This window comes from Aethalodelphis obliquidens, unplaced genomic scaffold (genome assembly GCF_003676395.1).
Source record: "Aethalodelphis obliquidens isolate GAN/ISIS:26980383/991018 unplaced genomic scaffold, ASM367639v1 scaffold42, whole genome shotgun sequence".
In the NCBI taxonomy this organism is placed as follows: domain Eukaryota; kingdom Metazoa; phylum Chordata; class Mammalia; order Artiodactyla; family Delphinidae; genus Aethalodelphis; species Aethalodelphis obliquidens.
Window position 1 is genome coordinate 12,439,834 of NW_020837986.1, and position 12,827 is coordinate 12,452,660.

A 12,827-nucleotide genomic window follows, 5' to 3' on the forward strand; every position below is an offset into this window, starting at 1 on the left:
GGAGTGGGGCTTGTGAGGAAAACTGCAAAATAACAGTGTTTCCAGCAGCTACTCTAGTGCTTAGAGATGGAGGGGGGAATAGGGTCCAAGAACGAGATAAAAGTAGATAAAGGGACAGTGAGAAATCAGGGCCTTGTGAACCCAACTCTTCATCTCCAAAATCATGCCCTGAGCATAGCTAATAGCTCCTGGGGCATGCCTGGCCTCACAGGAAGCCACTGAACAGCCTTCCCAGCGAACTTCAACGCCACCTTCCAGTGGCTTCTTTCCCGTCCCCAAGCTGGCTAAGCCAACTGGCTATTAAAGGGCCAGACACAGCACAGCACACTCTCTCCCACTCGATGTGCCCACACCTCTGGGCCCCAGCAGGGCAGGTGATGTTGCCTCACCCTACAGGGAGCCAGGGGCTAACTGCCTGGAGTTGTGTCCTGGTTCCCAGCAGAGCTGGGACTAGAACCCAGGCACCTCGACTCTGACTCCAGCCAGAGCCCTTTCCACACGTTGCCATGGATGTGAGCTGAGCCGTGACTTAAGGATAACCCACGTCACTGGGAAATTCTACTGTGTTACAGACTCTGCACGAGAAACGGGGACTCGTTATCTGGACACGGCTCTCCCCTCTCTCTTGCCCTCAGCCCACGGCTCTGCTCAGAGCCTGACCAATTTTCTCAGTCACCTCTCTAGCCGTCCCTTCCAATTCTGCCTCCTCTGTCAGGGCCAAGGGACTGTAGGGAACAGACCCAAGAGGTGAGAGCTCTGAAGTGAAGAGTGCCCCAGGAAGCTGTCCCCTCCTGAGGTCTCAGCTTCCTCATCTCCACAGTGACAGCACCTCCACGGGATCAAGGAGATGGTGCGCTGGGTGAGCTTGGCCCAGGCTCAGTCCAGGTGAGCCAGTTTTCAAAGTTACCCCTTCCTGATGGTGATGAAATATTATTTGGCTATTTTCTCCACCAAGCTGGACATGCCCTCCAGGTTAGGAGGTTGAGCAAATAAACAGGAGAAAACAGGGACAAGCTTCTTGTTTCAGGCCCTTGGGATCACCCTGGGGAATCAAACGTCCCAGGAAATAGACCAGCAAAGGTATGACGACACCCAGCAAAGTTTCCATGTAGAAATTTACGGTTGCAAAGTGTGTCATCACTCATATTTATTGGCTATTCCTCAAATCTTGACCAAATTGTTTTCAAAGTTACCCTTCCGTGGTTTTCATCGCACCATCTTCTCTATTAAACTTCAGGTTGGTTGAGGGCAGAGACACCCTTGTGGTCTTCTCCGTGGCCTGCTCTGGGTGTGGTCCCCAGAGACAAACTCACCCACAGCCCCTCTGGTTATAACCAGGCCACAAATGGAGGCCACCACACCTGTTACCACAGGACCTGGCTCCCAGGCCCCGGCCGCCTGCACGGGGCATCTGGTGCCCCAACCAAGGCAGACTCCGGGAGGAGAGCAAGAGGCCTGCAGCAGCCCAGCTCAGGAAGCCTGGGCCCACGGGCTGGATCCACTAGAATGTTCCTCGTTCTTAGGGAGTTTGGAGGGGTGGGGGCAAACAGGGCCAGGGCACAGAGAGAGAAGGAGCCACATGGAGGAGAGCGCCCGCGGGTCAGGCACAAATCAAGGCAGGGACAGGAGCCACTTGCGCCAGGAGTGATGCAGGGGCTGCTCCCGAGGCCCGGTGCGGGCTTGAGCAGTCTCCTGTGATGGCCCTCACTCCTGTCACCTCAAGGGAAAGCCCTGTCCCCGCTATGTGAGCCATCTGTACCCTGTGGATGAAACCACAGACCTGCTCAGCCCCAGCCAGAGCAGAAAGTGGGAGCAGCATCTATGCTGTGGATACGGAGGGTCCAACAGAGCAACCCCACCACTGTCACTTGGCCTCTCTGAGCCTCAGTTTCCTTGTCTGAAAAATGGGGACACAATGAGGGGCTGCTCAAGCCCACCTATGGGGTTGTGAGGCTGAAACAAGCTAAAGAATACAGAGCTGCAGGCGTGGTGCCAGGCCCACAGTGGCCCCACAGACAGGCTCGGGGACTTAGGAAGGGGCGATGCAGGGCTGGCCCCAGCCTGGTCCAGACACAACCTTCAGTCCAGGGAGCCCAGGGAGAGGCTCCTTACAGGGGTATGATCCTCATGGGAAGGTGGAAGCGCAGGTAGCACTGGCTTCTCATCATCTTCTCCTTCCCCTTGAACTCATGCATCACGTAGTCCAGGTACTCCTGCTGCCTCAGGAAGAAACGCCAGCAGGGAGGGCGTCGGCCAAACTGGCAGAGCACCGGCTTCCAGTGCCTCGCCCGTCTCTCCCAGCCCCTTCCAAGGGGCTCCGGGAGCCCCCAGAGGCTCTGGCCGAGGGAAGAAGCCAAGCACCAGAGCTGTTCTTGGATCTGGATCGGCAAAGGGCCTCTGTGCGTGCATTTGTGAAGACAGCACAGCAGCGCCTCCCTCAACGCGTTTCTGTAATCCTAGATAATCCTCACATCGCTCCACATTTGCCATTGCATCTGAGTCTCTTTATTCACCCCACTTTATGGATAATAAGACTAAGGCCCATATAAGTATAGATGAGTTGCCCCAGCTCATATATCAAGAAGTCAATAGCTGGGGAGGACCCATAAGCCAGGCCACGAAGGCAAATCTAGACTCTACTGACCAGCCTCACGAAAATATGGCCAAGGCCGAAATGGGCCACCATATGAAGCTATGACAAGAGACAGGGGACTTCCCTGGTAGTACAGTGGTTAAGAATCCACCTGCCAATGCAGGGGACACGGGTTCGAGCCCTGGTCCGGGAAGATCCCACACGTTGCAGAGCAACTAAGCCTGTGCGCCACAACCACTGAGCCTGCGCTCTAGAGCCTGCGAGCCGCAACTACTGAGCCTGAGCTCTAGAGCCCACGAGCTGCAACTACTGAGCCTGCGCTCTAGAGCCCGTGAGCTACAACTACTGAGCCCACATGTCACAACTACTGAAGCCTGCGCGCCTAGAGCCCGTACTCCGCAACAAGAGAAGCCACCACAATGAGAGGCCCATGCACTGCAAGGAAGAGTAGCCCCCACTCACCACAACTAGAGAAAGCCCACGCGCAGCAACGAAGACCCAAAGCAGCCAAAAATAAATTAATTAATTAATTTAAAAAAAACAGGGAGTTATGAAGAAAGATCACTGTGTAGATGACAGAGTGCTGGAAACATATTTATTATAGAGTATTAAGAGAAATGAAAACAAAAAACACACATAAAGTGACAGAACGTAGGGGTTCCCTGGTGGCGCAGTGGTTGAGAGTCTGTCTGCCGATGCAGGGGACACGGGTTCGTGCCCCGGTCCGGGAAGATCCCACATGCCGCGCAGCGGCTGGTCCCATGAGCCATGGCTGCTGAGCCTGCGCGTCCGGAGCCTGTGCTCCACAACGGGAGAGGCCACAACAGTGAGAGGCCTGCGTACCGCAAAAAAAAAAAAAAAAAAAAAAAAAAAAGAAACAGAATGTACATCTATGCTGAGGGGGAGGTATGACAGAGCTGTTAACACATGGGCTCTTGAGGCAAAATCCCTGGGTCTGAAGATTGGCCCGGCTGCTAACTAGCTCTGTAACCCTGGCCCAATTTATTCCTCTCTTGCTTCAGTTTCCCAATCTGTCAAATGGAGGTACATTACCAGCACCTACCCCATAGGATTCCTGTGAGGTTTAAGTATAATAATATATAAACTGCTTAGCACAATGTCTGGTGTAAATGCTAGTTATCGTTGTCAGCATTGCTACATCAATACATCAGACTGGTTTTTTGTACTTTACTGTGTTCTTTTGCATTCTTAAATGCTGTACATGCACTGTAGAACATTTAAAATCAGGGGTAAAAAGCATTATTATTAATATGCTCTAAAACCCTGACTTTTTTTTTTTTTTGCGGTACGCAGGCCTCTCACTGTTGTGGCCTCTCCCATTGCGGAGCACAGGCTCCGGACGCGCAGGCTCAGCAGCCATGGCTCACGGGCCTAGCCGCTCCGCGGCACGTGGGATCCTCCCGGACCGGGGCACAAACCTGTGTCCCCTGCATCGGCAGGTGGACTCAGCCACTGCACCACCAGGGAAGCCCAACCCTGACATTTTTTGATTTAACAGCCACTGAGTGACCATAAAGGGCTAAGAGATGTTTGTGGCACCGGCTGGAATCCCCTGAGCCAAATGGGAGGCTGGTGTGCAGGAGAGCCACGTGGCAGGCAGGGGTCCTTGCCGCTCACTGCTGTGTGCTCAGCCAGTCTCGGGCAGGGGTCACTAGCGTTTGTCACATACCCTCCTGTACCCTGGCAGGGGAACAAGCTGCAGTGAGCCCAGCTCACAGGGGTCTCAGGAGGGCCCCCTCAAAGACTCCAAGTGTTCCCTCTATCCAGCAAGCCCCCTAGAGTCTACCCCCCTCTTCAGCCCTCCACGTGCCCCACTGACCAGCCAAGGACTGCACCCTCCAGCCACCTGAAGCAGCGGAGGTGAGGCCGTTACAGTTCATGTCCACCTTCAAAAACAGCGCCTCTATCATCTCGATGGACGCATTGCTCAGAATCTTCTTCACAGCCTTAACGAAAGTCTTCATGTCCAGGGCTTCAAAAGAGAGAAGGAAGAACACCGTCCACTTCACCAAAAGTCCCTCGGCCCCATCACCAGCCACAGCGTTCCTGGGTATCTGGGTGCTGAGGGGGAACACACAGAGGATCACGTTGCCGGGTCATCTTTTGCATCTCATCTGTTCAACATGCGATCACCCAAAAATACTGGCTGCACACCTGCCGCGTGAAAGCACCATGTTGGTCCCACGGCAGTGACGGGGGTGGGTACTAAAAAAGATCAGATCCCATTTCTGAGCAAATCAGACAGACCAGGCATTGAGACAAAGAAAACTGATGAAAACTCCAAAATAAATAAATAAATACAGAAAGAAAAAAAACATAAGTAAACAATGGCAACAAACGGACATAAATAAATTCAAAGCTATAGAGGAAGAGGTGAAACACATCTTTTAGAGGCAATGAAAATACAAACTTGGGCTGGAGGGAAAGATGGGCAGGGGAGAGGCAGAGGGGCTGGGATAAAATTTCTTCCCCTGCTGGGTTTTGTGGCTACAGGGGTATCTGTCTGCAAATGGATCAATTACTCCTGTCTAGATTTTTTTAAAAAGAATCACAGTTTTTAAAAAGAACTTCTAGAACCCCCTCCAAATATCTGGAGCTTTCGCCATGGCCTGAAGGCTGCTCCTCTCGGACCTCACCTCTCACCACCATCCCCTTCATTCTCTGCTCCAGCCACCATGTCCCCACACCATTTCTCACCCTGCCACCTCAAGGCCTTTGCACCATCTGGTTCCTCCACAGGGAAGCCTTTCCCAGGGACTCTCGAAGGGGGCGGCCCAGCCCCATGCCTGGCTCCTACTTCCCCCCAAACCTTCCTCCTTACCAGCCTGGACATGAGCTCGGGCAGTGCAGGGCTGAGCCTGTCCCCTCTCTGACTGGGTCCTCAGCACGCAGCAAATGTTTGTTCCCAGAGTGTTTCTGTTGGCACTGGGACATGATGACTATGACTGGGGACCACTACCATCTGCGTTTATTCTTATTGATCACCTGATGGTGGCGGGTGGGGGCGGGGGCGGGGTGGGGGTGCTGTGAGGAAACTGTGGCACAGAGAGGTGGGATCGTGTGCCCAAGGTCACACAGCTGGTGAGTGATGGCACCCAGACCATCCCCAGCAAGCTGGGGTCACGCTCTCACCCTATTCCACGCTCCTCATACAACACCCAGCACGGCACTACAGCAACATTTACTGCTAAACTGAGGAACAAATGAAAGCCTGAACGAAAGCTGCCCTGCTTAAAGAAGGAGCCATCCTGCTGACCTGAAGCGACAGCCAAGAGCCTTACACATTTGAGTGACATGTAACAGCCCCTCCGTGTATCAGATGGATGTCAGGGGACAGTCCCCGAGCACAGAGCTGTCCCCTCTGGAAAGAGCTGGCAGTCAAAGGGCCTTTGTGCGGGTTTAATGAACAAACTCCTCTTGACAACACTACAGGGAGAGCCCCTTTCATTGGTGTTTAAGAACTTGTATATATTGTCCGCTGCTGTATTATTTTAATATCCTTCTTAAAAACAGTTTACTGAAAAAAATTTGAGTATAACAAGAGAATAGACACAAAGGTGTCCTGGAAAAGAAATGTACACTGTGGGAGCCAGTCAGGTCCCCTGCTCATCACGGCTAAAAGGAAGTGCTCACCCCTCACACCAAATGGTTCACTAACAGCTCTCGAAGCACAAAAGTGGAAATATCATGTCCCTGCGGAGGGGGCCCCTACATTCCCTAGGATCAGGCAGGAGGGACTTTCTGGGCGGCTCCCTGACTCCTGCCAGCTCACTCCTCTTGGCCCCAGTGACCTCGAACCCCACCCTCGGGGCCTCCTCCCTTCTGGCAGCCAAGCACCAGCCAGTCTCGCCTCCCCGGGCTGCTGCGTCTCCCCCAGGCTCCGTCACCTGCTCTGTCCTGTCGCTCGTCACGTGCCTCAGCTCTTCCCATCACTGTCCCTTTCTTTTCTGCTGGACACTCTCCTTGAACGACCTCATCTATTCACCCATCTCTACATCTCAGGAGAGAATTTCTCTCCATGTCCCTGAATATTTCCAAGTGTCCCCCCGGCCCTTTCAACTCAGCATGTTTAAAATCCAATTTCTTATCTTTATCCCGAAACTTGCTCCCATTTCCTGTGTTTACCATCTCTGATAACGGCATCACCTCCACCCAGTCACCCAAGAAGAACACCTGAGGGGTGAGTCCTGTGGTCCTAGAATGGTGCACTGTCATTCTCCCCATCTTACAGATGAGCACACAAGAGGCACAAGAGGTGCGGGATTTGCCCAAGGACACACAGTGGTGCAGCGGGGATTTGAAACCAGAAGACTTTCTCCTCTCTGTTATAATCTCCAGGACCCCATGTGAGGCCATCACATGATGAGCTCTTTCAACAACCCCCCCAGGCTCCACATCCAGCCCGACCTCCTGGCCACCATGACACTTACCTTTCTCAAACAGGCCTAGATGTGCCACCTCCCCATCAGCCCCACTGCCGGAGTTCAGGGCCCTGTGACCCGAGGGCACCCACCAGCCCCCCAGGGCCACCTGGCCCCCCAGCCTTGCTCCAGGATGCCCCGCTCGCCCTCTAGCCCAGCAACACCTCTATGCCAGGCCCCTGCCTTGACCCTCCCTGTTCCCCATCTCCTGGGAAATTCCCACTTCACCTCTCCAGGCAGGTCAAGGATGACCTCCTCTGAACACAGTGGGGCAGGAGTCAGGGGTGGAGGAAGGGGGAGAGGCTCCCGCTGCACCCACACCTCTCTGTGTTGTCTGAACTTTCTACCCATGTACTCTTCCAGTGCCAAGTGCCCCCAGCTCCCCGCCCCTTTCTCTTCCTTTCTTTGTAATGCCAAGAGGTAGGATAATGGATTATTTATCTCTGTTTTTTATATACTTATAAGCATCTAAAAAAATAAATGCTAAATTAAAAATACTTAAGAAAAATGTTGTTTTATAATAACTTACATGGGAAAGAATCTGAAAAATAATATATATGTGTAATTGAATCACTTTGCTGTATACCTGAAACTAACACAACACTGCAAATTAACTATACTTCAATTGAAAAAAAGAAAAGAAAGAAATGAAAAGAAAAATGTTGTTTCCTAGCCTCCACTCTGCCCTCCAGGGGAAATAAGTACCTGTTCCCCACGCTTGTCCAGAGCGCATGCCTGCCCTTCTCAGCACACAGATCATGGAGGACAGGATGATGCTGCACACTGGACTTACAGCCCTGCTCTCACTGAAGGGGCCTTCTTTCATCTATTTTAGCATCTGAGGTGCTCCACATGGTGGGGATGCCCGAGAAGGCACAGGCTTTGGTGCCACAGGACTGGCCACTCTGTCGGGGCCTGTGGCTGATGCCTGTCTGCGCAGAGCCCCCAGGTGCCTCCCGCGGACAGTCAGGACCCCTGCTACAGGGCTTCTGGGAGAACTGAATAAAATCCAGCAGAGGCCTATATAAACCATAAGGCCCGGCAGAGCTTGGTAAAATGTCTGTTGGCATAAAGGGTGGGTGGCACTCAGACTGTGTGCCACCCACGTCCACCCAGGAGCACCTGAGCAGAAGGTAAGTTCCCCCTGCCTGCAGGCCGAGCTGCAGGGCCCCCTAGCCCGATGGTTCTCCCACGACCCCTGAGCAGCCTGCAGCCTCCCCCAGGCAGGCCCCACCGGGCAGCGGGCCAGGGGTACGTGGACACTTTCAAGACCAGCAAAACCACTACAGCCCAAAAAGGGAACTTGCAGAACAGGGAAGAGAACCATGTATCTCCCCTCTTCCCTCCGAGGCAAGCACAAATGGCCAGGGTTCCCGAGAAACGGTTTCAAGCCCATGCTCAGAATTCACCTCTTTTAAAGGTTTCTGAAAAAGGGTCCTATTTTCCCTTACCCTCCATCAGCTAAGAGTGAATTTTCCTTTCCTCCATTTTAAAACCACGGCCAGTTTTCTGTTTTGTTTTTTAAAATGAGGAAGCTCTTTTTACACTGATAGGAAAAGATTTCAAGACATATCAGGTCAAGACATATTCAAGAAGGGAAACTAGATAAAAATTATTTTTTAAAAAAGCAAGGAGTAGGGCTTCCCTGGTGGTGCAGTGGTTGAGAGTCTGCCTGCCGATGCAGGGGACACGGGTTCGTGCCCCGGTCCAGGAAGATCCCACATGCCGCAGAGCGGCTGGGCCCGTGAGCCATGGCCGCTGAGCCTGCGCGTCCGGAGCCTGTTGCTCCGCAACGGGAGAGGCCACAGCAGTGAGAGGCCCGCGTACTGCAAAAAAAAAACAAAAAAAAAACAAAAAAAAAACAAAAAAAAAAAAAAAAAAAAAGCAAGGAGTAGACAATTGTGCAGATCCTTCACAATGTATACGGATATCAAATCATCACTTTGCACACTTTAAATACATTACAATTTTATTTGTCAATTATACCTCAATAAAGCTGGAGGAAAAAAAGCAAGGAATAGAGCAGTGTAGACAGTAGTGCATATGAAAAGGAGGGGGAAGCAACTACAGGCACTCTGTGCTTCTGAAGGTCACAGGAAACAGAAGGCAGTAACGCCTGCAGGGACTGCATGCTGGATGGAGCAGCACAGTCTGGCCCAGGGAGACATTTTCTCTGTATACCAAGAAAAGGTATCATGAGAAAAGTGCCTTTTGAATTTTTTTTTTGGAAAACGTTTGTAATGCAGCATTGTAAAAATACTGCATGGTGGTCTGCTTCGAAAAGAGGGAGAGGTAACGGCACCTTTTGAATTTTGAACTGTGTGCCTATATTACCTGTTCAAAACAAAAGACAAACAGAATAAAAACTGTGGCTAAAGCTGGGGCTGTCGGGTCCTCTAAGACACAGTGGTGGCACCTCCTGGCCGCCAAACACCGACACCCGAAGAACTCTGATTAGGGACAATCTCAGTTTCAGGTCAGACACAAACTGTCCCTCCCCCACCTCACTTTGCTCTTCTTAAACTGACCATTTGTTACCCTTTCCTGCCAAAACACGGTGTGGCTGTAATACTCAAACTGATGGGGCAAGCAGACATGGCCCCAGCATTGGCGCTCAGAGTCTAGTGGACAGAAATGAAGATGACTTTAAGTATTCCAATAGGAATAATTTAAGTTTATGTGTATCTTCCCAAGGGCATAAATCAAGCTCTAAAGAGAAAAAAAGTTTGATGCACAAAGGATGTTCTTCACAATGTTATTTAAACTCAATAAAACCTAAATGTTTCATTTAGGGAAATGGCTTAGTCAACCAGTAGAGCACTTGCATTCACTGCTAAGGATGATTCAGAAGACCACATAAAGTATGAAAAAACCCTTAAGGAATTAACATTAAGAGAAAAAGAAGGGTCTGAAATTACATAAAGTACAATTACAGACATGTGAAAACACACATAGCCATCTGGGGCAGAGAGGCTGATGGTGGCCCCATGATGGCCACCTCCTGGCGTTCATGCCCTCCTGTGATCCCTTGCCTTTGAGTGTGGCAGAACCTGTGACTTGCTCCTGACCAACAGAATACGGCAAAGGTGACAGGATATACGGGACTGTGTGTGCATGATTATGAGACTGTAGCACACATCGTGCTGGAGTTGCTATCTTCCTGCCTGACTTGAGTCTTGAAATCAGCCGTGTTGGTGAGTCCCACAGGGCCAGGAACTGGGCGGCTCCAGGAGCTGAAAACAGTGGCCCTTTAATAGCCAGGAAGAAACAAGAGCCCTCAGTCCTGCAGCTTCAAGGAGATGAATTCTGCCAACAACCTGGTGAACTTAGAAGTGGATCCTTCCGGGACTTCCCTGGTGGTCCAGTGGTTAAGAATCCACCTTCCAATGCAGGGGATGCGGGTTCAGTCCCTGGTCGGGGAACTAAGATCCCACATGCCGAGGGGCAACTAAGCCCATGCACTGCAACTACTGAGCCCTTGCGCCTCAGCTAGAGAGCCCACGTGCTGCAAACTACAGAGCCCATGCGCTCTGGAGCCCGTGTGCCACAACGAAGGGCCTGCCTGCTGCAACTAAGACCCGACGCAGCAAAAAAAAAAAAAAAAGTGGATCCTTCCCAGTCAAGCCCCAGATGATACTGCAACCCCAGCTGACACCTTGGCTGCAGCCTAGTGAGACCCTGAGCAGGGAAGCCAGCTAAGCTGTGCCCAGACTCCTGACCAACTGAAATGGTGAGATAATAAACAAGTGCTGGTTTAAGCCACTAATTTTGTGGGAATATTGCTACACAGCAATAGAAAATGAAGCATACATATGAAACTGTTTGGAAGAAAACATACTGAAATGCTGATAGAGATTACCCAAGTGTTTGGATTAGGGGTATTTTTTTCCTCGGTCCCACATAGCCTCTAGTAGGCTTACAATACCCACACAGTATAACGACGAAAAGTTTTAAAGGAGATACTGGATATAAAAACACTTGTCAAGTCTGCACCCTTCACCTACACCAGGTCCTGGGTCCCTCCCTGTGCAGAAGCCAGAGGCTGAGCCCATGACGTAGCCTCACCTCCAGTCGAGTCGACCTCATCTTGAAACGTTTTCTCCATCTGGGCCAGGTGTGGCTCAGTGAACAGCTGAGACTCGTGTTGGAAGTCGGATGTCTGGCTAAGGGAGACGGATGGTGTCGGGGAGCTGAGAACCTCCTTGTTCTTCTGGGACCCACCTGCAGAGGACACCTGGAACACAGCTGACTACAGGAACCAGGCCCTGAGAGGGGTGATTTCCTGAGCTGAACAGTTTCAGCACATCTTATTGAAAGAGCACACCTTTGGGGTAGGTAGTGTTGTGGTGTGTTACTTACTGATGCAAACAAGTAAGTCTTTAACCACTTTTAGGCCTAGGAAGCCCAAGGAAGATCTAGACCGCTTCTCCTGACTCTGGGGAGTTAACTACTGTTCCCCTTTTACAGATGCCACAACTGAGGCTCAGCGAGGTTAGCAGACACAGCCAAGGTCCCACCTCACACATCACAGGACTCGACAAGGTGCTTCAGTTGAGTAACTATATAGTTTCAAATCTTCAGTGGTCAGAACTCAAGAGCCCAAGGAATCCAGCTCCATCTTCTCCAGCCAATGTGATTCTGTGCTGACCAGCCCAGACACCCCGGATCAGGTCAGATCACCTGTGCGCGACAGCCGAGCTCACGCAGTCCCCTCCATCGGGGGCTCTAGGCTTCCGCCACCTCCTGCTCACCTTCCCGCATTCTCCACCCAGCCTTCCCCATCCCCCCAGCCCTCAACAAAGCTTCCCCTCTGCCGCCCCTACACGTGACTCATTTTGACCCTTAGCAGAGTGTTGCAGGTTCCTGAAGACTCAGGTCATCAAAGGCCACCTCCCCCAAAAGACTCCAGGTGTGGACTATGTGATAACCATTGGGTGTTGCCCACTGAAATGCACTGCTTTGGGCCTTGGGCAGTGAAGAAGACTTCGGTTCAGAAAGTCAAAAGACAAGGTGGAGTTTGGACTACTCACTCTCCCCACCCCAGTCACACCAAACGCAGTGCTCCTCCAACTGTGAACTTTCCCTCATTCCCTCAGGGTCTAGGCATATTCGTTGAGTGCCAGGCACTGTGGACACACCATCGAACAGAGTGGAGACCTGCCTTCACGGAGCCCAACAGATGAGCTAGTTAATGCTCTCACCAGCCACGCAGGCCCCGAGGTTGGAAATCGCACCGCCATCTTTGGTTCTTCCCTCTGCCTCCCTTGCATTCTTACTGTCCTTCCTATTGATTCTTACTATGATCCATCTCCTATATCTAGACCCTCCTCTCCCACATCCCTGCCCCACCCTAAACCCTAGCCTTTTGCTGGGACAAGTACAATGACCTTCCCCAACTGGGACCAGAATTTGGTCTTCCCTTTAAATCCACCTCCCAAAACACTCGCACAAATTATCTTTCTGGAAGGCAAATCTGATCACGACTCGATCCCAGCTGACACTTTCCAGGCTACTCCCATCATCCCCAACTCCTGAGTGTGGCACTCAAAGCCCTTTGCAATGTAGCCCTGATCTGTCTTTCTAGTTGTAATGCAGACACCATGGTCCAGGCACGCCAACTGCTCTCCACCACCCCCCAACACACAGACAGCATTCCACTTCTCCTCACGTCTTTCCCTCTATGCAACACAGACCATCATCCCCAGAGATGAACTCCTACCCATGCTTCAAACTCTGGCTCAAATGACACCTCCTCCAAGGAGCTTTTCAATAACTTTCAGGTGAGAGTCATC

At 51.6% G+C, this 12,827-nt stretch overlaps 1 protein-coding gene across 1 annotated transcript in view; it reads right to left on the minus strand.

The window, feature by feature from the left end:
- The window catches only part of EFCAB8 (EF-hand calcium binding domain 8), a 44,284-nt gene that overhangs the window by 18,732 nt on the left and 12,725 nt on the right, over positions 1 to 12,827 (minus strand). Inside the window, 3 exon segments of the mRNA XM_027078051.1 lie at positions 2,113 to 2,213; positions 4,450 to 4,586; positions 11,101 to 11,269. Coding sequence (XP_026933852.1) covers positions 2,113 to 2,213; positions 4,450 to 4,586; positions 11,101 to 11,269 — 407 coding nt within the window.